Consider the following 26,638-nt stretch of genomic DNA (forward strand, 5'->3'; position numbering starts at 1 on the left):
ATTTGCAGGGTTGCTGTCCAGCATTCTTGCAACATACCCTGCCCATCGTACGCCTCCGGCTTTAGCTGCCTTCTGGATACTGGGTTCGTCGTAGAGCTGGGCGAGCTCGTGGTTTATTCTTTGCCGCCACACACCGTCTTCTTGCACACCGCCAAAGATGGTCCTGAGCACCCGTCTCTCGAATACTCCGAGTGCTTGCAAGTTCTTCTCGAGCATTGTCCATGTTTCATGTCCGTAGAGGACAACCGGACTTATGAGCGTCTTGTACATGACACATTTGGTGCGGTGGCGAATCTTTTTTGACCGCAGTTTCTTCTGGAGCCCGGCTCTTCGCATGCCACCTTCTAGCGCAATGTTGAACAACAGTCACGAAAGTCCATTACCTTGTCTTAGTCTCCGGCGCGATTTGAACGAACTGGAGTGTTCGCCCAAAATCTTCACACAGTTTTGCACACCATCCACCGTTGATTTGATCAGTCTGGTAAGCTTCCCAGGGAGCTGTTCTCGTCCATAATTTTCCATAACAGACGACGGAAGATGATCTGGGATTCAATTTTTTTAGGCGGCATTAAGGATGGTGATCGCTCGAATATTCTCACACTCCAGCTTGTCGCCTTTCTTGTAGATGGGGCCTCTGTCTGGGGATGGGGAATCTGTCTGCACCCTTCGTCGAATCAATCGTTCCGTCGACATCGTCCCACATACCCGACATTGTTCTCCGCTGCGTCGTCTCCGTCCATCGTCGTAGGGGCTAAAACCAACGAAAGCAACGTCCATTTGCTAGAACTCCACTATAGCAGAACGTTTCTCCTGAGCTTACGATTTCGTATGGATGAGTTTAGTGTCTTTTTTATTGGTTTTCGGAACTACGACGAGAAAACGAAAAGGCCTTAACCTTAGTACCTTCCATGCGATCAGGGTTCGATATATCTGAATGATTGTCATTATTTAATATTTGTTTGGGATGCATCGTTTAAAGCATTTCTGGAATGTGATATTATCTTGTTCAAAATGATAATTTCTAAGTTCATTAAGTTTAATAAATTACTTATATATTTTTGCTGCATAGTTTATAACCGATGTTATGATATGAGCGTTAATTTAATAATTTAGGTGTGTGCGACTGATTTGTAAAAAAATATCTTTTCTAACTATTACAACAGCATGGTGTCCGCAACAAAATTATTTCTCGTGTTCCCAAGTATTTGCAGGGTGATCGAACTTGTTTGAGTATTTTCCTGTCTATGTTTAAGCTAAAGTGCTTATCCACTGAAGGAATGCGAATTGGCGTTGGCAGCTGATGCGCTGAAATCACCGAATCCATGATGTCCACCACTGGAGAAGCTTTGAGCAGCTGCGTTAGCTGCACTTCCGCTGAATCCTAATACAGGAAAATTATAAATAAATTAACGTTCGTTACTTAGTGTTTCAACTACATGTTCAATTAATCTACCTGGATATCCGAAGCCACCATGGTGGTGGCCATGAGTGAATGATTGAGAAGCGGCATTGGCCGCGCTTGCAGAGAGACCACCGTGCCCTCCGTGTCCATGTCCAAATTGGGCCGAACGAGCCACTCGGTTCAGCGGAGCTTCCACCGGTACCAAATAAGCAACTGCAGGATATAAAACCAATAATTGATTCATAAACGATTTGAGTCACCATTGTTTTGATAACACTAATTGAACACTTCTTTCTACCCCACTCACTTTGATAAGGAGCACAGTTAGCCATCACCAAAACGGTGGCAAGAACAGCAATAGCACACATGGTCTTCATTTTGGTTTTGTTTGATGTTTAGCTCTCGACTTAAGGGAACGAAGGTTTTCTCTGCACGCACTCACTTGTAAGTTGACAATGATATCAACGCATCTCAAACCACGTTGCTTTATATACATCGAAAGGTGGTAAATCGTTATCCGACCATGCCTGCAACAATTCCAGTTTACATCGTTTGAGTTTGATGTATTTTCCTTTGTTTGGACATAATCAAACTGTCCCTGCCGTTTTTTCCCAATGAACTGGATTTCGGCCTCTAAGCAAGAAGATGAGCTTTGCCTCAAAGATGGATGGGAAATGAAATGCATGAAACCTACAGCAAGTGTGCATATGGGTTCAAAAAATGGGTTTTCCTAAACATTTGATGGACATGCCGATCTGGAAGTATTATTAATCATGTTATGATGAAGGCTTGGTACCCCACAATCAAAATCTTTGTCGTTTTTTTTCTGTATGTTGTGTTTGTGTGAAAGTTGAATTTTTGCACATTTCTGTTCTGAAACATGCAAACAATACCTCCTACTGTTATAAATATGGTTTTGCAGTATAGGCTTTCCAACCTTGGTGTATAAGAGAAGCAAAAGGGTGATTGATTTGTCAACACCATGGTAAGCAACTATGCGTCTCCATGCTCGTGTGGTGCATTATATGTATTGTGAAGGATGTTTAAATGGCGAATCGAAGTCTTTTGTCTTTTCGAAAATTGTTCAGTTCAAAATAATTAATTTAGTGCTGCCTACTACTAACATCTCCTAACTACTTCTTACCCATATGGCGTTACGTAATTTGTGAACATTCTCCTATATTAAATATAGCGTTACTCCATTATAGCTTATAATTATAATAAATGGCGTATTCTATTATTAAAATAAATGGCGTAATCTGAATAGAAGAACCCACATAGCTAAAAGCAATACTTGAAAGCTTTTACTCAAAGAAAAACACATCCTAATTAATCGTTCCAATTAATAATCGATTATAATCTATGTCGTAGTATGTGGAGCTAGTTACGTAACTAATCAATAATTTGACACATTTCGAATCTACAGGATAAATTAAAGTGTTGTAATTATTCAGGTTCAGATACAGATCCAGTATATTTACGGAAAAATCATAAATATGTTGACAGTTTTCGACGGATTTCAGTCCTCGTGTATTTTTAAAGCTTTGTTAAAATGAGTTTTGAATAGACTCTCATGTAATGTACAAGGGGAACTATTGATTTATCGTACAATAACCGCTTCTTTGAAAGCAAGTTGTGCAAAGCTGCAATAATACAGATATCAATATTCTAAAACTTCACGGGGCCCTCCTTAGCCGTACGGTAAGACGCACGGATACAAAGCAAGACCATGCTGAGGGTGGCTGGGTTCGATTCCCGGTGCCGGTCTAGGCAATTTTCGGATTGGAAATTGGCTCGATTTCCCTGGGCATAAAAGTATCATCGTGCTAGCCTCATGATATACAAATGCAAAAATGGTAACCTGGCTTAGAAACCTCGCAGTTAATAACTGTGGAAGTGCTAAATGAACACTAAGCTGCGAGGCGGCTCTGTTCCAGTGTGGGGATGTAATGCCAATAAGAAGAAGGAGAAGAATGCGTTTATTTACACGTACGTACATAGTGGGTGCAAGAAAATAAAAGTGAGCCCTAAAATTAAAGAACTCAATAATTCTAAATCAAAATTTATTCAAATACTACCTTGTTAATCTCGAGTTTGTCCAGTTTTTCATCAGTTTTATTATAATTTTTGTATTTTGATTTTTACGTGTTGTTTAATTAAAATACATTAACTGCTCGATAAGTAAATTATTCGATGAAATGTGGATGTGGTTCTACTATGATTAAGCGGTATATGAGATGAAACGCTGAAACACCGACTTCGTAGGATGGATGGATGGATAAAGAACCAAGTTAGCAAATTCCGGTTCCGAATAGAATTGAGTAAAAATATTTCCAGAAAAAAAAATATTTCGACGCAACTGAAAAAAAAATTAACGCCTTGAAGGTAAATCGAATGACGAAACATACATTGCAGCAAAGATAAAAGATAGTTTGATATCCACAGTTTGTTTGCTAATTGAATTTACTTTCATCACAATTTCTTCTGGCTGAAAGAATGGGTTCGTTTGAATAAGTTTTTCAGACTGCTATCAATGAAAAACGGACAAATTAAGTATTTCATAGATTACCACGGGATAGTACAAAACGGCCTGAAAAATGGTACTTTTCCGTTAAATACGGTACCTATGGTCACAGCTATGTTGCATTGTACTTTTTTGTGATACCTCCTGAGAAGACTAACGATCATGACCAAGATCCTTAACCCTAACCTTAGTATGGTGGCTCATCATGGTGTTTGACGAATCAATCACCGTTTTGCCTCTTTCGCACACCATGGTTTAACGAACAAGATATAGGGACACGGCAGGTATTTTCGTCTGTTCGTCATAGTCTCGAAAACCAATAAAAGAGACGCTTTTTTGTAAAACTCATACGTACCAAATCGTAAGCTCAGGAGAAACGTTCTGCTATAGTGGAGTTCTAGCAAATGTACGTTGCTTTCGTTGGTTTTAGCCCCTACGACGATGGACGGAAATACCTGCCGTGTCCCAATGTTCACTCAAAAATCGAATTTTAACAGGAGGAGAGTTTATTTGTCAGGCTCTCTGACGGACCGTTATTTATAAATGCTTTTTTTTCGTTTTTTTTTGTATGTAAATATGTAAACATTATCTCAATAACCATTCTCTAATACAATATATAAAAAAAAATCTTGGACAAATGGTACGATTTTGACCTCACAAACTAGAGAGCTCCTCAATATGATTTTTAATACTTTTAGCTCGGCATTTCCATCAAATGTTCAGAAAATCTCATTTCAAGAACCTATACATATACTCACTTTTGGTCTCATGTATTTTATTTCCAATCCAACTGCATTATCTTTGAGACGAAACTCATCTACCCGTTCAGAGGCCAAAATCCAGTTCATTGGGAAAAAACGTTAGGGACCGTTTGATTGAGCAGTCCAAATAAAAGAAAATACTCAAACGTTGTAAACTGGTATTGTTTACATCGTGGTCGGATAACGATTTACCACCTTTCGATATATAAAGCGACATGGTTTGAGATGCGTTGATATCATTGTCAGCTTACAAGTGAGTGCGTGCAGAGAAAACTTTCGTTCCCTTAAGTTGAGAGCTAAACATCCAAGAAAACCAAAATGAAGACCATGTGTGCTATTGCTGTCCTTGCCACAGTTTTAGTGATGGCTAACTGTGCTCCTTATCAAAGTGAGTGGGGTAGAAAAAAAGGGTTCAATTAGTGCTATCAAAACAATGGTGACTCACATCGTTAATGCATCCAATATTGATTTTTTGTCCTGCAGTTGCTTATTTGGTACCGGTAGAGGCTCCGCTAAACCGAGTAGCACGCTCGGCGCAATTTGACGCTAGTGCAGCCAATGCAGGTGCTCATAGTTTCAACAGCGGCTTCGGACATGGCGGACACGGCGGATACGGAGGACACGGAGGACATGGAGGACACGGTGGTCTCTCTGCAAGCGCGGCCAATGCCGCTTCTCAATCATTCACTCATGGCCACCACCATGGACATCCAGGTAGATTGATTGAACGGTAGTCACGAAGCTACGGATTTTAAATGATTTATTATTTTCCTGTATTAGGATTCAGCGGAAGTGCTGCTAACGCAGCTGCTCAAAGCTTCTCCAGTGGTGGACATCATGGATTCGGTGATTTCAGCGCATCAGCTGCCAACGCCAACTCGCATTCCTTCAGTGGATAAGCATTTTAGCTTAAACATGGACTGGAAAATACTCGACCTCGACCTTCCTGCAAATACTTGGGAACATGTAAAGTAAAATTGTTGTGGACACCATGCTGTGGTAATAGATAGAAAAGATATGTTTTTACAAATCAGTCGCACACATTTAAATTATTCAATTAACGCTCATATCATGACATCGATTATAGACTACACAAAACAATAAAAACATTTTAATGTAATGAACTAAGCAGTTGACATTTTGAACAAGATAATATCTCATTCCTGAAATTCTTCAATCGGTATTCCCAGTAGAAGCATAAGTACTAGAACGCTAGAGGCGCTGTGGTCAATAAGCATCAATTGGGAACATCGAGATGTAGAGAGTCGACTATAGTGCACTTGAAGTACCGGTACTTTGGTTGCCAGGTCAAAGTAACTTAGATGTTTGTGGCGCGAACCGGAACGACATAAGCAATCTTATACTTTTGAATCAACTGTATGCGGGGCCCTCTTTTGCTTAGCGGTTAGATACGCGGCTATAAAGCAAGACCATGCTGAGGGTGGCTGGGTTCGATTCCCGGTGCCGGTCTAGGCAATTTTCGGTTTGGCAATTGTCTTGTGTTAGCCTCATGATATACGAATGCAAAAATGGTAACTTGGCTTAGAAACCTCGCGGTTAATAACTGTGGAAGTGCTGAATGAACACAATGCAGCGAGGCGGCAATGTCCCAGGAGGGATGTAATGCCAAGAAGAAGAAGAAGAAGGACGGAGTGGCCTCCACGGGACACAACATTCGTCTACATTCAACTTGGTCAATGGCTGTACGTGGCCACCACGCAGTCTACGGAGCGTCCATAAATTGTCTTCGGCTTGATCGATCCACCTTGCTCGATGCACACCTCACCTTCTTGTCCGTTGCATCGCATTGAAAACCTTTTTCACCGAGTTATTATCCGACATTCTGGCTACGTGTCTGGCCCACCGCACATGTCCGATTTTCGCGGTGTTAACGATGGATTGTTGTCTTAACAGTCGTAACCAGTTTGTCTACCTTCTCCGTGGAAAACAGGTCTCGGGCGCCGGTAAACAATCAGCGTCCTTCCGCCTCAAGAAATGAACACTGAATAATCTTCATTTATTTCCTATGTCCTCTGCTGTCAACCTACTGAGATTGAATTTCAAATTTCTTCTCATTAGCTTCTTAGTATGCTGGCATTTCAAATGCCTACTACGATTGAATTTCAAATTCGTTATCTTTTTTCTTTCTCGTACAACAAAGTAGAACCAGAGAATCACTCCAAAGCAAAACCTTCGATAGAAGGCCTGGAGACCCATAGTGTTATATACTAAACAACTCAGCTCGGCGATTTAGGTGATGTCTGGTACGTATTTATATATATGTGTGTGTACAAAAGTGTGAGACACACACACATTTTGGTACTAAGCATTATCCGATTTGCTCGTCACAAGTTACATTTGACGCGGAATTGTTTGCTATTGAAAATTAGATCAATAGCTCATTGCAATGGCCAAGAATTATGGCAAAAACCTGTTTATGCGTATAAAAAAATAGCCAAATGCTCTATACTGAATTCACCTAGATTCGAACTGTTGACCTATCGAATGGAAATCGCTTGCTATACTACAAAACCATCGGAACATACATGGTTTGTGTAAATATAAATCGTATAGTATTCATCAGATTGCTTCTAATGCCAATAAAAACAACAATAACACTTTTCCATTGGTATATTCTATTGGCTTTATCCTGAAAATCACTCCTATATTCTTTATTGGTTCTTTAAATTTTACCAAACATTTTTCTTTGTGTGTATTGATCAAAAATCCTCATATAAACTAGATCGTACTATATGATATGTTACCAGTCGATTCGTGAGAAGTCACCCTTCAATATTTCATAATTTAGGAATTCTACTGATTTATGTTTTGAAAATAGGACTGCGTGTGGATTTCTCACTGAAATTTCGATCTACAAATTCAATCAAAAACAAATGCGTACTAGTCAAACTAAACCAGCTACAATGAAACTTTATTTTATTTCCTTGTAGTTATGTATGACACTGATTAGCTAAAGAATAGAGGGTTGACATCAATCAAGGAGCCCCCAATCCCCCAATACAACTCTGGTCCCCAAAAGCTCCTATCTCACGCTTCCACAGGACGACCGATGACTAAAGTCTGTCAGCTAAGGGTTGCGTACTTAGCTGGTAGAGTCATGTGGGTGTCATCCAGATAGCGCACAATGGACTTGTTTGGAGCCTACATTGCTCGAATGGTCCCCACTGACATTTCTGGATCCCAATAAGAATCAAATCAGATATTTGTAAACAAAACATATTCTACCATAAACTTTACTTTGAGATGTTGGCTGCAAAAACATGGCGTCGTGCCACCCACCTGGGTAGAGCAGCCTGCGCATTAAGGTCACTCCTGACCTCATTTTTGTTGATTTAGTTTTGCTGCGTCGCAGCATGCGTGAAACTATAAAATGACAGTTGTGCGTTGCTTCCGTATAGAGTGGTGTGCCCCCGAAAACGCGAGCACTTTGAAACTTGGATTCCGTCAGGAGTGACCTTAAGCCTAGTACGCTACTGATACGGAATGGTCTTACGGAAAATTTGATCAAATTACAAAAGTTAATTTAACAGCTGATTCAATATGGGAGAAATTTCACTTTTCCGTACGGAAAAGCTCCATTTACTCCAAGTGACAGCTCCTTTTACTTTTTCCAGAAGGCGTTATTAGCGTTACGATTTTTTTCTACTTGTCAGCTCCATACTGCTCACGAAATTTCAGTATCGGAATCATTCCGTGACCATTCCGTCTATTTGCACAGTACTTTTCAGCAGCGTACTAGCCTTTAAGGGGGACTCTTGAACTTGAAATGTTCAAGCTGAGTTTCCATTAGAAATGATTTTTTTGCTTTTTGCTTTTTAGGAATGGGATATTATCTGTCAATGTCAATTTCTAAGTTCATTACATTAGATTATTTGTATATTTTTGGTATGGCCTATCTATCGATGTCATGATACGATTGTAAATTTAATAATTTAGGTGTGTGACTGATTTGTAAAAACTATCTGTTTCTGGCTATTACTAAAGCTAATTTCATTTTACAAGTTCCCGAAGATTTGCAGGATGGTCGGGTTTAATTGAGTAATTTTCTGTCAATGTTTCATCTGATGTCCTTATCCACTAAAGGATTGCGCGTTGGCGTTGGCAGCTGATGCACTGAAACCACCGAATCCATGATGACCCGTACCACTGGAGAAGCTTTGAGCAGCTGCGTTAGCTGCACTTCCGCTGAATCCTGATACAGGAAAATAAAAGGCAAATCAATTAACATCCGTTACTTCGTGTTTCAAACTACATGTTCAATCAATCTACCTGGATGTCCGAAACCATCGTGGTGGTGGTGGCCATGAGTGAAGGATTGAGAAGCGGCATTGGCCGCGCTTGCAGAGAGACCACCGTGTCCTCCGTGTCCGTGTCCAAATTGGGCCGAACGGGCTACTCGGTTCAGTGGAGCCTCCACCGGTACCAAGTAAGCAACTGCAGAATATGAAACCAATTATGAATTATTCATTCACGATCATTGTTTTGATAGCACCAATCAAACACTTCCTTCTAACCCACTTACTTTGATAAGAAGCACAGTTTGCCATCACCAAAACGGTGGCAAGAACAGCAATAGCACACATGGTCTTCATTTTGGTTTTGTTTGATGTTTAGCTATCGACTAAAGGGAACGAAGGTTTTCTCTGCACGCACTCACTTGTAAGTTGACAATGATAACAACGCATCTCAAACCACGTTGCTTTATACCATCGAAAGGTGGTAAAGCTTTATCCGACCACGCCTGCGATAATACCAGTTTACAACATTTGAGTTTGATGTATTTTTTTTATTAGGACCGCTTAATCAAACTGTCCCTAACGTTTTTTCCCAATGAACTGGATTTCGACCGCTAAGATGGGTCGTCTCGAAGATAATGCAGTTGGATAGGAAATAAAACGCATGGGATCTACAGTGACTATGCGTATGGGTTGCTGAAATGGGATTTTCTAAACATTTGATGGTTGTGCAGAGCTAAAGTGTACGAGAAAGCTAAGAGCCAAGAATATTTATTCCATAATATAACAATAGCAAAAAAAAACATACGTTGGGGTTTATAAATGGTTTTATTTTTTGTGAAATGACGATTCTTAAAAAAATGCTACAAAATTGTAAATACATAAAAGATAGCACGATTTCAGAAAAAAACTACTTACGTCGCTAGAGATAACAGTACGATTTAAAATGAACCGTAAAAGTTTGGATCCGATTTGTTCGAGTCATGTTTCCGACCAGCTAAGAAATAAAAGGATTCGAGAAAAATGCGGTTGAATTTTTCCTTTCGTTCGTAGAATATCTCATAGGTTTTGCGATAGAACTCGAAATCCAGACAATCTTCCCGCCTTTCATCTATATCGATGGATGATGATTTTTAAGACTCTGTACCATATGCTTTCTGAATTTTCTGAAATTCTTCAGTGGTGTAATCATGTCGTACGAAGTGATTTTCAGAATAATTTGTTTTTTATGCTTTTAGTTCTGCACTTTATCGAATGTTTGGAAAATCCCATCTTACTGCAATTCCCATCAAACTGCATTATCTGTTGGACGAAACTCATCTTCCAATTTAAAGGGCGAAATCCAGTTCATTGGGAAAAAACGGCAGGGACAGTTTGATTATGTCCAAATAAAGGGAAATACATACATCAAGCTCAAATGTTGTAAACTGGTATTATCGCAGGCGTGGTCGGATATCACCTTTCGATATATAAAGCGACGCGGTTTGAGATGCACCGATATCATTATCAACTTACAAGTGAGTGCGTGCAGAGAAATCTTTCGTTTCTTTAAGTCGTGAGCTCAAAATCTTACAAAACCGAAATGAAGACCATGTGTGCTATTGCTGTTCTTGCCACCGTTTTGGCGATGGCCAACTGTGCTTCTTATCAAAGTAAGTGTGGTAGAAAAAAGTGTTCATTTAGTGCTATCTGATATCAAATCAATGGTGACTCAAATCGTTAATGAAACAATTATTCTTCTTATATCCTGCAGTTGCTTACTTGGTACCGGTGGATACTCCCCTCAACCGAGTAGCTCGTTCGGCGCAATTCGATGCTAGTGCAGCCAATGCTGGTGCTCATAGTTTCAACAGCGGCTTCGGACACGGAGGACATGGAGGACACGGTGATATCTCAGCAAGCGCAGCCAATGCCGCTTCTCAATCCTTCACTCATGACCACCACCACGGAGGATACGAAGGACACGGAGAGCACGGAGGACACGGTGGACACGGTGGACACGGAGGCCACAGTGGTCTCTCAGCAAGCGCGGCCAATGCCGCTTCTGAATCCTTCACTCATGACCTCCACCACGGAGGATTCGGAGGACACGGTGGACACGGAGGCCACGGTGGTCTCTCAGCAAGCGCGGCCAATGCCGCTTCTGAATCCTTCAATCATGGTCACCACCATAATGGCTTTGGATATCCAGGTAGATTGTCGAACATGTAGTGTGAAGTACGAAGGATAATTGATTTATTTTTTACCTGTCTCAGGATTCAGCGGAAGTGCTGCTAACGCAGCTGCTCAGAGCTTCTCCGGTGGTGCAGGTGGACATCATGGATTCGGTGATTTCAGCGCATCAGCTGCCAATGCCAACTCGCATTCCTTCAGTGGATAAGCATGGACAGAAAAATTGCTCAATTAACTTCGACCATCCTGCAAATATTTGGGAACCTGTGAAATGATATTGTTGAGGACACAATGCTTTTGCCTTAGTCAGAAAACACATTTTTTACAAATCAGTCGCGCACACTTAAATTATTAAATTAATGCTCATTCCATTATATAAACAATGAAAATACAAATACAAAATACAAAATTCAAATAATTTAATGTAATGAACTTAACAACTGAAATTTTGAATATGATAATATCTCATTCTTGAAATGCTTTAATCTACCGATCCCTAAACAAACATTTTGAATAGAAACTCAACTTGAACATTTGAAGTTCAAGAGAAACTAAACATGAATAACTTCATGTCATTTTTCGAATGTTTTATCATTAACAGCGTCATCCATTTTAATTGCGGTTTGACAATCGGAAGGAATGATAATGCTATGTTAACACTGGAACTGGAGACCAGTACTGGGTATCCTATAGTAATCATAGGACGGATTTTTTTAATTGTTTGTGATAAAGCGATGTGTTTACGCAGCCTTGATTACATTAGAGGAATTAAATAGGATAAAATGTTCTAAGTATCGAGTTTTTTTTTCGAGTTTGAATCTGTAACGGTTATATTCATTAAAGTATTATCGAATGCAACTGTTAAATAGGAGTGCTTGTTATGGAAAAGTGTAAAATATATCAACTCAGTTTGTCCCAGATATAAAATTACCGCATATGAGTCCCTTTTTCCTTAATAATGGGATTCATATGCGGTCATTTTCAAGATGGGGCAAGTAGGGTCGATGTTTGTTCCTCATTTTCTCCATTTGATGTTTTGCCTTTCTCGTACAACAAAGTTGTACCGACAGGCTATAGGATTACTCCAAAAATGAACTTTTGATAGAAAGCCCGGAGACCCATTGTGTTTTATACCGGTCAACTCAGCTCGACGAACCGAAGTGATGTCTGTATGTGTGTGTATGTGTTTTTTTTCCAGTAGGGTGGGAATCTGCATCCAGACACCGGTGGGCTACCGGCGAACGGGGTTTAGCTATTGCCGACTCGCTAAAACCACCCTGTTCACAGACCCTGAGTCTCCCCGGAACAGACTTTTCGGTATTACTTCTGGGAGGGGTCCGTGCTACTACGCACGCCCACATACTAGCTACCCACTAGCTTCAAATCACAACTAGCTACCCACTAGTTCCTCTATATGTGTGTATGTGTGTGCGTGTGTATGTGTGTATGAGTACACATTTTGTAGACACACTTTTTGCTTCTTAGCATTACCCGATTCACTCGTAACAAGTGGCATTCGACGGGGAATGCGGTGCTATTGAAAATTGGCCCGATCAGACATTGCGGAAATATTGGAAATATTGAAAAATCATTGTTTTTTCCTAAGGAGAAAAAAATCAAAATCGAATGATTTTTTTAGGAATGGTGGCAGTGCATATTAATTAATGCAAAAACATCAAAAATGGTAGAACAAATGCTATCTATTCTCCTAAAGTGCTTTTTTATACTTTTTCATGTGAATTTTTCAATACATTATACGATTCACGAGAAAGGCATCAAGGCTAATATGTGATCATAAGCGACTAGGATAAGGTTTTTGAAAAAAAGTACTGTAAAAAAGTGTGCTTGTGTGCTCTTAAATATTTTGTCTCATGCCTTTCCTATCCACCTGCATTATCTTCGAGACAAGACCCTTCTTCCAGTTTAGAAACCAAAATCTAGTTCATTGGGAAAAACCGTAGGGAAAGTTCGATTAAGCAGTCCGAACCACAAAAAATACATCAAGATCAAATGTTGTAAACTGGTATTGTCTCAGGCGTGGTCGGATAACGATTTACCATCTTTCGATATATAAAGCGACATGGTTTGAGATGCGCTGATATCATTTTCAACTTACAAGTGAGTGCATGCAGAGCCGTGCCGTGAGGTCAACACAAAAAAAAAACATAATAAGGCCGTGTGTGGTACTGCAAACAGACTGTGCTTCTTATCAAAGTGAGTGGGTTTGAAAAAAGTGTCTAATCAAATTTTGAAAGTGTGTTACTCATGTTATCAAAACAATGGTGCTATCACTCACTTGAACATCAATCGCGGAGTATACTTGGTAAGCCGTTTTCCATGTGTTTTTCTCTGCACTAGGGGAAGTGAAAAAGGGGGTAAATGTAAAATCCGACACGAAAAATTGTATTTATACGAACACTGCTTGTATGTGCCATCTTCGTGTCACATTCCCTCTGCGATATTGTCCGCCCTTAGGGCAGGCATTCTTCAATATTATTCCGCAAACCTCCGGCAATCAAATAGCACGTGCTCTTGAGACTCCTCTACGTTGATACACGCCGGGCGCATAATGGCGATGGCGGAAACAGCCTGTCCGGGCAGGAACTGTGTGAGGTAAAAGTTCACCTCTCGATGTTCCCTATTCACCTACGTCGACACATTGCACGATGGGCCACGCTGGGAAATTAGGAGGAAACAATTATTTTCACCTTGAAGATGATATATATAACAAAGTGTCTTCAACTCCAAAATATGCAGAGCAATGCTTAGCCCTTCCTCTTTCTAACCCAGACAGAAATGGATTTCCCTTTTTCCACCATTCAAAAATACAGGCGATTGAAAATGGCGGATTTTTTCAAGAAAAACAATGATATCTCTGCTGTCCATCCATTCACTTGGTTGTGAAACCAAAACGTGCTTTTTTTTAATGCTCTAAAACTGTAAGTCGTCACTTCGATAACTAAAACTAAAAAAGTTACAATCAAAATATTGATTTTTTAGGGTCACCCTAACATTATTATTTGAAATTATCAAAACAAATGATACAAACGACGTACAACAATAGTTTCTTCGGCAAAGTACCTAAAAATTAAATAAGGAACAACTTTCTAGATACAATGCAATACAATGCTAAAATTAGAAATATAGAAGTTAAAAATTTTATCTCAAAATGTAGTGGGACTAACTTATTGCAACAAACTTCAAAATAAAGTTTGAATGATAAACTTTGACTTTGCTGAAGTTGCTCTTGGTGAACGATTTGCAAAACTACATGTATGAGTAGAGCTGTTTATGATTGTCGAATTGATCATCCATCGCGAGGATAAGCAATTAATCGCTCAATGTGAGCGATTGTTTATTTAAATTTGGATGAAACCGGGCTAAAAAAAAAACAAGTAAAAAATAAATCCACTGTCATAAGACGAGTTTGTACAATCCCATTTAATTCCACCACTTGATTGTATCTTGACAGATACGTATGTATTTCGACCTCAACAGTAGGGGAGACTGGGGAGAATTGATCCCCTTTTCTGATTTCCGATGTATCACAGCCAAAAATAAATAAACATACGCGATTACCACACAGACTCTCACAGACTCTTACTGATGTATGACAGTCTTTAACCTTTAAAGGCGCAAGTCGATTTTTTTTAGAAATCGTTGAAAGTATTTTTAATTTACGTTAAACATTAAACATATTTTCAGTTTGTTGTTTTAAAACTACATTGCGCATTTAAGGGTTAAATTATTGTTGTTATTGATACACAATCGATTTTTTGGAGTGCTGTCAAAAATCGACTTTTAAAATATTCGGGGAAAATTGAACCCTCTCCAAGAACTTGCTTTGATGAAATTAGAAAGGTGCCCTCAGATTTTTTATATATTTTTCCTTCAAAATACGCGGAATTTTCGAATTGCTGTGCGTATACATGAACGATTCGACAGCACATGCAATTTTAAAATTTGGGAAGACTTGATCCCCTTTCTATGATATCTACGCATTAAAAAAAATCTGCCAACCCTTCATCAAATCTGTCAATTCTACAAAAAAATTAGAAACCTGGGAACAGATTTATATTTTTTTGAATTTTTTGCAAAATTTTTGTTTGGGTGACTAATGGGGAATCAAGTGTCACCATATTGAGGCAATAACTTCAAATCAAAATATCCTAAAACTTTGATGGAATGTTGACATTTTCATCATTAAGCATATTTATGGCTTTGTACTGTGAAAAAAACGAAAGCAGTTGATCATTGTTATGAAAAGTTGTTCCCCACCTTCCCCTAAGGTCGTATTTAGTGTTTCGTACTTGACTCGAGTTTTTATTTAACCAGCGCATCTCTCATAAACTCCTCGACTGGTGAAAGAGGAAAACAGTTTTTTTTCTTCTTTATTAAAGAGGCTTTCAGCTCTTGGTTGGTTCACCTCTGTATACTAAGTATACGTAAAGGCTATAGAGGCATTCCACGGAGGCATGCCAGTCGATCCTGAGCGACCATTTCGAAAATATCTGAAGCTTTGCACAGTTTTTCAATTTCATCTAAATCGTCATTTTTCGATATCAAATCTTCATATTGAGTCACGGCTAACTTTTCAAAAGGGTGTATGTGAAAATGGTTCAAAAATATTTAAAAAGCTGCACAGCAAAAACGGAATGTTCGATTGTTATGATTTTTTCAGCAAAGTTAGACAACTAAATGATAGTTCTTAAGAAAATGTGCACAGTAAAAAAAAATTTTTTTACCTTTAAAAATATCATTTTTGTCACAAAAACTCAAATATCTCAAAACCCTATCTTTTTACCCTATCTTCTAACTGTGGTGATAGCGATTAAGTTAAAAAAAATAAAATAAATTAAAGTCGAACAAGTATTTAAATGTACTGAAAAAGATAAAAAAGAAGTACAAGGCACTTATTATAAATCTTTGCATATCACAAATTCTTTAACATGTGATGTAAGCAAGCTTTGAAAGCTCAGTGCATATTACTGGCAATTCGCCAAAAAGTAGGCAATTATATTGCACCTAATGAACGTGAAGGCATTCATGGTAAAATATGGCAACAAGGTATGAATGGCACGAATCGAGTGTTAACCCATCACTACCGGACCATGTCTCATATGTCTATAGATATGAGTAAAATGGTAGAATCAGTTTGAATTTTTGGCCGATGTGTTTAGGCGCATCAACGGTGAAACCTGCACCTGGGCGGAGACTACCGTAGCGTAGTGCCCATTCCTGGACCCCAGGACCTACAGGAGTAGGTCCGAGCAGCGGTGGACCTATTGGAATAGGTCCGTGTTCCCGGTGGCAGTAGTAGGCAGCGGGTAAGCGGGTGGCACCGCCCCCTGCTGGTCGAAATGCCGCCGGAGGAAGCAGTTCCCGATGACAATCAAGTCAGAGAGCGGGTAGAACTGCTCTCTACTTTGATTGTCGTTCGGAGGTAGCGGCAATCGCTCCGATTAGGAGCGGTGATAGGATCGGTCACGACAATGGCGCAAAAGGTAGGATTGGTAGGCTCTCCGGTGGAGAAAAAAAGAAAAGACTCCGGTTAAGGTAGACGGAGGTCTAAGACAAAAAAAAAGATGACTCTCCGGTGGAGATAGACGGAGAGTCGAAAAAAGATAGAAGATGGAAGAATAAAGAAGGCTCACCGGTAGAGATAGACGGTGAGCCGTGAAAGAAGGAAAAGACTCCGGTTGAGAAAATCGGAGGTCAAAATAAAAACAAAGATGGCTCTCCTCGTTGAAGATAGACATAGTGCTGCGAAACAAAGGAGACTCCGGTGGAAGTAGACGGAGGTCTCAGATAAGTGATTTTAATTAGAACGGAAATAATTAGATTGAGTTTTAGAATTCAATTAGAATTGGATTTGGATTACTAATGAGTTTAAAAATAGATTTTTTAACTTGTTTCTGATTGAAATCAGACAAAAGTTTGATATTGAGTCATAGGGTTGGATTTCAAATCGAGTATTGTCTTGGATTTTTATATTCGATTTAGAATTATACTGCGATTTGAGTAGGAAAACACATTTTATTTGGACGTGTCTTACAAAAAAAAATGAAATTATGACTGTTAGATATCGAATACATTTGGAATAAGCCTTAGAAATGGATTCAGATAAGATACCGATTGGATTTGGATTGCATTTGCATTGGACTTCGATTTTAATTGGATATGGATTGCATTTGGATTGATTTTGGAATTCTTTTGAATTGGCTTAATTTAATATAAGATTCTATTTGCATTGAAATCGGATTGGATTTGGATTGATTTTTTATTGTATACTAGATTTGGATTCGATTTGAATGGATTTGCATTGGATATGAATTGGATTTAGATTGGAATTGAATTTTAGTAGGATTTGGATAAGATTTGAATTGGATTCGAATTGGATTTGGATCGTATTTTGGATTGGATAGCATTTGAATTGGATTAAGATCGGATTTATTTTGGATTTGATTTGGATTGGTGTAGGATTGGATTTGGAGTCTCCAGTAGCCTTGCGAGCAAATGCGTGGGATTGCTAATCCGGAGATGGCGAGTTTGATTCTCAGTCCGGTCTACGATGTTCTCGGGTTGGAATCTTTCTAGACACTCTGGGCATAGTGCACCCATTGTACTTGCCACACAAGATACATACTTAATTGACTGAGGAAATCGGATTGGATTTGGATTGAATTTGGTTTGTACTAGATTTGGATTCGATTTGAATGGATTTGCATTGAATTTGAATTGGATCTGGATTAGGGTTGGATTTGAATTTGATTTCGACTGGATTTAGATTGGATTGAATTTGGGATAGATTTGAATTGGATTTAGATTGGAATTGAATTTTAATGGCATTTGGATTAGATTTGAATTGTATTTTGATTGGATTTGAATTTGATTTGGATCGTATTTGGATTGGATTTGATTCGGATTGCAAAATAAATCCAGATTGGATTGCATTTGGATTGTATTTGCATTGAAATCGGATTGGATTTGGATTGTACTAGATTTGGATTCGATTTGAATGAATTTGAATTGGATCTGGATTAGGATTTGATTTGAATTGCATTTGGACTAGATTGGATTGAATTTTGTTGGATTTGGATTGAATTTGGATTTGATTTGGATTGCAAAATAAATCCGGATTGGATTGTATTTGCATTAAAATCGGATTGGATTTGGATTGCATTAGATTTGGATTCTAATTGAATGAAATTGCATTGAATTTGAATTTGATTTGGATTGGTGTAGGATTGGATTTGGGGTCTCCAGTAGCCTTGCGAGCAAATGCGTGGGATTGCTAATCCGGAGATGGCGAGTTTGATTCTCAGTCCGGTCTACGATGTTCTCGGGTTGGAAACTTTCTCGACACTCTGGGCATAGTGTACCCATTGTACTTGCAACACAAGATACATACTCATGCAATAGCGGGCATAGAAAACCTTTCAATTCATTCAATTGACTGAGGAAATGCTAATAGAATACTAAGTTGGAAAGCAGGCCAAGTTCCAGTTAGAATGTAGAGCCATTGAAGAAGAAGAAGAAGGATTGGATTTGAATTTGATTTGCATTGGAATTGATTTAGATTGCAAAATAAATCCGGATTGAATTGCGTTTGGATTGTATTTGCATTGAAATCGGATTGGATTTGGATTGAATTTGGATTGTACTAGATTTGGATTCGATTTGAATGAATTTGATTAGATTGAATTTGGGATTGAATTTTTATTGGAATTTGGATTTGGTTTTTTAGTGGATTTGGATTGGATAACATATGGATTTATTTTGGATTTTATTTGGATTGGATTTGGATTACGTTTGGATAAGACGAGTTTGTACCTTCCCATTTAATTCCACCACTTGATTGTACCTTGACAGATACGTATTTCGTCTTCAGTGTCTCGTACTTGAATCGACTTTGGACTGCATTTGGATTGTTTTTGCATTGAAATCGGATTGGATTTGGATTGAATTTGAATGGATTTGCATTGGATTTGAATTGGATCTGGATTAGGGTTGGATTTGAATTTGATTTCGACTGGATTTAGATTGGATTGAATTTGGAATAGATTTGAATTGGATTTAGATTGGAATTGAATTTTAATGGGATTTGAATTAGATTTGAATTGTATTTTAATTGGATTTGAATTAGATTTGGATCGTAATTGGATTGGATTTGATTCGGATTGCAAAATAAATCCAGATTGGATTGCATTTGGATTGTATTTGCATTGAAATCGGATTGGATTTGGATTGAATTTGGATTGTACTAGATTTGGATTTGATTGAATGAACTTGAATTAGATCTGGGTTAGGATTTGATTTGAATTGCATTTGGACTAGATTTAGATGGGATTGAATTTTAATGGGATTTGGATTGGATTTATATTGCATTTGGATTGGACTAGATGTGGATACGATTTAAATGTATTTGGATTGGATTTGAATTGAAGTTGGATTGGACTAGGATTGCATTTTGATTGGATTTAGATTGGATAGAATTTAGAAACAATTTGAATTGGATTTCGATTGGATTGGATTTGAATTGGACTTGTATTCGGATTGAATTTGGGTTGTACTTCCATTGAAATCAGATTCGATCTTGATTGGATTTGCATTTGATTTGGAATTGAGTTTGTATTTCCTTTCGATTGGATCTGGATTGGTGTAGGATTGGATTCGAACTGAATCTGGATTGCAACTGGATTGGATTCAGATTTTATTGAATTTAGAATAGTTTTGAATTGGATTTGTATTGAATTGGATTGGATTGTATTTGCATTGGTATCGGTTTGGATTTAGGTTGGATTTGGATTAAATTGAGATTGAGTTTGAATTGCATTTGGATTATAGTTGGATTGGATTTAAGTTGGATTGCATTTGGATTGGATTTGGATTTAAATTGATTGCATTTGGATTGGATTTAGATTGGATTGAATTTGAAATAGAGTTGAAATGGATTTGTATTTTGATTGGATTTAGATTGTATTGAAGTCAGATTAGATTCAGATTGGGTTGTACCAGATTTGCATTTGATTTGGATTGGATCTAAATTTTGATTGGGTTTGAATTGCATTTGGATTGGATTTAAATTGGATTAAACTTGGAATGAATTCGAATTGGAATGGACTTAGATTGGATTTGGATTGGATTTTAATGGAGTTTGGATTTGGTTTTTAGTGGATTTGGATTGGATAGCATTTGGATTTATTTGGATTGGATTTGGATTGCATTTGGATTGTTTTTGCATTGAAATCGGAATGGAGTTGGATTGAATTTGGATTGTACTAGATTTGGATTTGATTTGAATGGATTTGCATTGGATTTGAATTTGATCTGGATTAGGATTGGATTTGAATTTGATTTCGACTGGATTTAGATTGGAATTGAATTTTAATGGGATTTGGATTAGATTTGAATTGGATTTTGATTGGATTTGAATTAGATTTGGATAGTATTTGGATTGCATAGCATTTGAATCGGATTTAGATTGGATTTATTTTGGATTTGTTTTGGATTTTTGTAGAATTGGATTTGGATTGCATTTGGATTGGATTGCGAAATAAATCCGGATTGGATTGCATTTGGATTGTATTTGCATTGAAATCGGATTTGATTTGGATTGAACTTGGATTAAATTTGAATTGAATCTGGATTGGATTTAGATTGCATTTGAATTGGATTGGATGGAATTGGATTTGTATTGTATTTGCATTGGATTTTGATTGGATTGAAATTAGGTTAGATTTGTATAGGACTTGAATTGGATTTGATTTGAAATGGAGTTGAACTAGATTTAGATTTTTTTTTAATTGGATTGGATTTTTATTATGTTTTGACTGGAGTTGGTCTAGATTTAGATTGGATTTGGGTCGTTATTGGTTTGGATTAGATGTGGATTGGTTTTGTTTTTGTATTGGATTTGGATTGATTTTTTATTTGGGTATGAATGGGCTTAGATTTGTATTAGATTTAGCATTGAACTGTTTTTATCATTAGATATGGATTCGGCTTCGAATAAGTAATGATCTTTAACTATAATTAGAAACTCACTTTAACAAATTATTGAAAAATCTAGTGCTAGGATCTAGTGCTTCATTATATTTGATGTTCAATTTGGAAATGAACTGCTGGTGAGTTAGAACCTAGAGATAAAAAAAAACCTGATTTGAACCACAGGTGCAATTAAGTAACAAAGTGATTTTATAATATGCAATGATTTACAAACTCTGTACGTGCCAAAAAAAATCATTCAGACTCGATAAAATATTGAAGAGTCATAAATAAAAAAAAAAAACATTGATGGGTAGAAAATTTAAATAAAAATAAATAAAGTTAATCGAATTGGAATTAGAAGTTGATTTAAAGGTTAGAATGTCGACATAGAATGGATGTGAATGTCATGTAAGTTTGTAATGCATTTGGACTGAAATCTGGTTTAGATGTAATTTGCAATGGATAAAATTTTGATTAAATATTGAATCCTGTGAATTGTGATGGATTTTGATTGCATATGTATTTACTTCATATATTAAGTACTTGACTTAGATTAGTGAATATCTTGCATATGAAAATGTAAAACGAAATAAGACATTCAATAATAATAATTGAATGTGGATTAAACAACAATGCAACATCTTGGAGAGTAGAGGTGAGCGGGATTGTGGTGATAGCGATTAAGTTAAAAAAAAATAAAATAAATTAAAGTCGAACAAGTATTTAAATGTACTGAAAAAGATAAAAAAAGAAGTACAAGCCACTTATTATAAATCTTTGCATATCACAAATTCTTTAACATGTGATGTAAGCAAGCTTTGAAAGCTCAGTGCATATTGCTGGCAATTCGCCAAAAAGTAGGCAATTATATTGCACCTAATGAACGTGAAGGCATTCATGGTAAAATATGGCAACAAGGTATGAATGGCACGAATGGAGTGTTAACCCATCACTACCGGACCATGTCTCATATGTCTATAGATATGAGTAAAATGGTAGAAACAGTTTGAATTTTTGGCCGATGTGTTTAGGCGCATCAACGGTGAAACCTGCACCTGGGCGGAGACTACCGTAGCGTAGTGCCCATTCCTGGACCCCAGGACCTACAGGAGTAGGTCCGAGCAGCGGTGGACCTATTGGAATAGGTCCGTGTTCCCGGTGGCAGTAGTAGGCAGCGGGTAAGCGGGTGGCACCGCCCCCTGCTGGTCGAAATGCCGCCGGAGGAAGCAGTTCCCGATGACAATCAAGTCAGAGAGCGGGTAGAACTGCTCTCTACTTTGATTGTCGTTCGGAGGTAGCGGCAATCGCTCCGATTAGGAGCGGTGATTGGATCGGTCACGACACTAACGTAATTTTTTTAGGGAAAACGGTCCATTATATTAGCTATCTACCATAAAAACCATTTGGTGATGGTAAACTAATAAACAAAAAAGTTATGACATTTCAAACATTTCACAATTTTCACATTTAGTAAAAAAAAAATTTCCGTGTAAGTTATTTCGAGAATTGCAGTTTGATGCAGATTTTATTGTTAAGGGCTTTGCGTGATTTAAACAAGTTGATTTCATGATATTTTGATTTAATTATTCATAGCATCTTTAAGAAACTTAGACACGATCCAGTGTTGTGATCAAAAGTATTGATAATGTCATAATTTTCATTGTACGTGACTGGCGAAAAATTTCTTCTAATAGTTTTGAGACCTGTTGATAATAAGAAACATATCAGAAATGTTATTTTTAAGACAAAAGCTGCAAAATCAAAGATTTATATACACGTATACGTCTATAGTTTACCTGCAAAAAATATACCTCTTAGAGAATAGACTTTATGATCGGGAGGAAACGGGTATCTTCAACACCAACAAATGCATGATAGGTACATACCATGACAATGCTCACGAAAAAGCAAAAAAATTACTACCACTAAGGTTGGTAAAGATCTTATGGTAATTTTTTTGTTCAGTCAAGCAAATGACACCTAGTCAGTAAAAATTGAAAAGTGATTTTGTTTATTGGAATATAACGAACAACATGAGTAGCCGCTTTCTCAACTGTTGTAGGCCGTTTGATGGAAAAAAGTGTTCAAAAGAGTTACGAAATCTCACCGAAAGCACCATAGATAAACTGAAAGCGACTGGTTATGCTCCAATGTCCACATTGAATACATATTTACGCAGGACGTGCAACCTGTCGTCTAAACGTCGACAAAAGAGCAATCTGTATATCATCGGTTGAGCAGAGCGCAGGAAGTTCGAAAACGACAACAACTGAGGAATTGCCAGATGTATCAAGTGCTGAGAGCCTTGCCACCGTACCATCAGCGAAATCTGTTTCAACAAATCAATCGGAAGATGAGTGTATCCAAAAGGTCAACATCGAACGCTTTAACGAGGGCATAGCTGGGATAAAAGTGACTCCGATTAAATGGAGTAAGATGGACTACGTTTGTTACCCGGAGAAAAAATACCGTGAAATAAACGAAGCTGTACGAAGAAACCTCTTCAAATTAGGACCTGATGATGTGGAAAATACAGACTACGATGAGGTAATTATAAATATGAAGGAAAGGTTCTCGAATGCAGCCACGACAAGGAAAGAAAAATTATTGATTTTGTCGATGCTGCCAAGTTCGTGGTCTATTCAGGATGCCATTGATGAGTTCAAAATCAATAGAAATACAGTAAAAGAGGCAAAACAATTGAAGAATTACTGTCTTTCAACCAAAAATACTAGGTCTAGTACTGCATTAACAGATGAGACAAAAGAAATAGGGTAAATGATATATTTTGGACATGTACATATCTTGGACAAGCCTGAGCTTCTTCGATCAATTTTATATAAGGTGTAGGAAATTTTTTATGGAAAGTATGATCATTGCATACTTTTACCTCAACTCTAGCGGCTCCTGATGAGAATTCACAAATCAACTATTATTTATCTTTAAAATTATCTAAAATGTAAAGCTTTCTACCAAAGTGCCTGCTGGACGCCAGTATGCAGGAGAACATGCATTATAGGACTCTTCGTAACATGCACCTGAAAAACGTTTAAATTGGTTCAAACGGCAACCTTGAGGTCCTGCGGCCAAAGTTTTATTGTAATTGAGATACTAACATATTCAAATCGCTTAACATGAACTTGAGACGGATGAAAAAGGAGTGACCAAAATGAAGTTATGTTTTTATGCATCAGACATTTATTGGTCACCCCATGTACAGTACAGGGATGAACCATTAATTGCCAACTTTCAGGCTGTTTTCAATGATATCGATAAGATTACGAAACAATGTTAATTTCTGGTTTAATCTATGTCAGTTAAGCAAATAAATGCATTTAAATGAATGTGGATACGTGTAGGTAAGTCATACCATTGAGATCTGGCCATTTTTAAATTAGGAGAAAATGACTCTGTCCAAAATATATGCATTTTCCATGTCGAAATTATATATTTGATGTCCAAAAAGAAAATATTTCAGTTCGTAGTATATCACAGTTTACACCTAGTAAACGTAATTCACTCAAAAATTGGGCAATGGAGACACAAGACTAATCATAGGTTATGTATTTGGATGAACCTAGTGGTTTTCAATTGGTTTAAACTATTCAATCTCGATATATTTTCTAATGAATGTCCTGCGCTTGTCCAAGATACATCATTTACCCTAGTAGTTCAATATTTTGAAGATGATGAAGTAAGTCGAGCTATGCCTGGTCAAAAAGATTATGTATCAGTAAAAAAAGTTGGAAAGCGTCAAGCAATCCAAAAACAAATAATGATGACGACTTTGAAAGAAGCGTACACACGTTTCAAGGAAATTCACGATAATATTAAAGTAGGTTTTTCCTCATTTGCAAGCCTTTGGCCAAGGCAATGCAAGCTTCTTTCCAATTCAGGAACACATAATGTGTGTGTGTGCACAACTCATGAGAATATTAATCTTATTTTACATAGTTTGAATAGAATCAATTTAACAAAGGATATTAAAATGTTAACTGGTAGTCTTTTTTTGTGAAAATACAACATCAAATTGTTATCTACGATCTTGTTCGGATTGTCCAGGTTCTTCATCATTGGAAAATACTTTATTCGCTGAGTTTGAAGAAAAATATATTGATCAGTTATCATTTGAGCACCTGTAGATGAGTTTATGTCATATTTTTGCTTGAAATTAGAAAGTTTAATCCCTCACGATTTCATTAAAACAGAACAATCCAGCTTTTTGAAAAATACGAAAAATACATTACAAAATGGTGAATTTTTAGTCATTTGTGATTTTTCTGAAAATTACAGCTTTGTATTGAAAGATGAAGTGCAGTCCCATCACTGGAACGTACAACAAGCCACAATTCATCCATTCGTTATTTATTTTAATGGAAGTGCGCAAATTGAACACTTAAGTTTTATTATAATTTACGAAGATTTAAGACACGATTCAGTATCCGTAAACTAGTTCATTGAAAAAATGATTAACTTTTACGCGTTGATAAGAATAAAGTAGTCAAAAAGATATATTTCATGTCTGATGGAGCAGCGTCGCAGTACAAAAATCGTAAGAATTTTTCGAGCCTATGTCAATTTAAATCAATGTACGGAATTGATGCAAAATGGCATTTTTTTGCTACGTCACATGGCAAAGGTCCTTGTGATGCTATTGGAGGAACAATAAAGCGCATGGCCACAAGAGCAAATTTAGCCAAAGAACGTGAGCATCCAATTAAAACTGCGAAAGAACTTTTTGATTGGGCGAATCGTAGAAAAGAAAAAGATTTAACCAAATTATCATTTTGTTTTACTACTACTGAAGAGTACGAAATAAAGGCTTCAGAGCTCAGCGAGCAATATAATAATGCAAAAACGATCCAAGGAACCCAAAAATTTCACTGTTTCATTCCATTGTCGGAAAATAAAATTAAAGCAAAACTATACTCAAACTGTGCTGATAATAATTCAAAAGTGTTCGATATTGTAAAAAATTTGAATAAAAATAAATAAAAAATAAGTATTAATAAACTGTTTTCATGATATCATAACCCATACCGAAATTCAAACACAAAACTCTTAGAGTTTCTATAACAACATTGTGTAACTGCCACATTTAATTTATTAATTAGGATAATATGATAGATCGAGTAGAGAGACTCATCGATCATTCCCTGCAAAAAAATATTCTGGTGCTGATATTAAATGTCAAATCTAAGATTATTTTTGTGATCTGTTAATTCATTTTTATTTATTTATACATATAATATTTATACATATAATATACACAATATCGATGAATACATAAATATGGAATATCATAAAAACAACTTGTTTAACTCACGCAAGGCCCTTAACAAAAAAATCAGCATCAAACTGCGATTCTTGAAAAAAAAAAAAATTACGTTGGTAAAAAGATAGGGTTTTGAGATATTTGAGTTTTTGTGACAAAAATGATATTTTCTAAAGCAAAACAAATTGTTTTTTACGGTGTACATTTTTTTAAGAATCACCATTTAGTTGTCTAACTTTGCTGAAAAAATCGTAACAA

The 26,638-nt window shown here is 37.2% G+C and overlaps 4 protein-coding genes across 4 annotated transcripts; 2 read left to right on the top strand and 2 right to left on the bottom strand.

The window, feature by feature from the left end:
* Positions 1–1,030: 1,030 nt before the first annotated feature.
* On the bottom strand, positions 1,031–1,867 carry LOC134220628 (uncharacterized). The gene is made up of 3 exons (XM_062699730.1): positions 1,710–1,867; positions 1,454–1,615; positions 1,031–1,381 (listed from the first exon to the last, which is right to left on the bottom strand). Exons 1-3 carry the CDS (start codon positions 1,777–1,779, stop codon positions 1,263–1,265), a joined length of 351 nt encoding a protein of 116 aa, XP_062555714.1. The 5' UTR covers positions 1,780–1,867; the 3' UTR covers positions 1,031–1,262.
* A 3,051-nt stretch (positions 1,868–4,918) lies between these two features.
* Positions 4,919–5,807, top strand: LOC134221214 (uncharacterized). The gene is made up of 3 exons (XM_062700412.1): positions 4,919–5,075; positions 5,171–5,401; positions 5,468–5,807. The coding sequence occupies exons 1-3, from the start codon at positions 5,006–5,008 to the stop codon at positions 5,584–5,586; spliced, it is 420 nt and encodes a 139-aa protein (XP_062556396.1). The 5' UTR covers positions 4,919–5,005; the 3' UTR covers positions 5,587–5,807.
* Positions 5,808–8,566: 2,759 nt separating this feature from the next.
* On the bottom strand, positions 8,567–9,390 carry LOC134221343 (uncharacterized). Its single transcript, XM_062700539.1, has 3 exons — positions 9,231–9,390; positions 8,978–9,142; positions 8,567–8,900 (listed from the first exon to the last, which is right to left on the bottom strand). Exons 1-3 carry the CDS (start codon positions 9,298–9,300, stop codon positions 8,779–8,781), a joined length of 357 nt encoding a protein of 118 aa, XP_062556523.1. The 5' UTR covers positions 9,301–9,390; the 3' UTR covers positions 8,567–8,778.
* A 1,053-nt stretch (positions 9,391–10,443) lies between these two features.
* LOC134220346 (spidroin-1-like) lies at positions 10,444–11,538 on the top strand. Its single transcript, XM_062699380.1, has 3 exons — positions 10,444–10,595; positions 10,697–11,134; positions 11,199–11,538. Exons 1-3 carry the CDS (start codon positions 10,526–10,528, stop codon positions 11,321–11,323), a joined length of 633 nt encoding a protein of 210 aa, XP_062555364.1. The 5' UTR covers positions 10,444–10,525; the 3' UTR covers positions 11,324–11,538.
* The last annotated feature ends 15,100 nt before the right edge of the window (positions 11,539–26,638 follow it).

Source organism: Armigeres subalbatus, chromosome 3 (genome assembly GCF_024139115.2).
Source record: "Armigeres subalbatus isolate Guangzhou_Male chromosome 3, GZ_Asu_2, whole genome shotgun sequence".
Classification (NCBI taxonomy): domain Eukaryota; kingdom Metazoa; phylum Arthropoda; class Insecta; order Diptera; family Culicidae; genus Armigeres; species Armigeres subalbatus.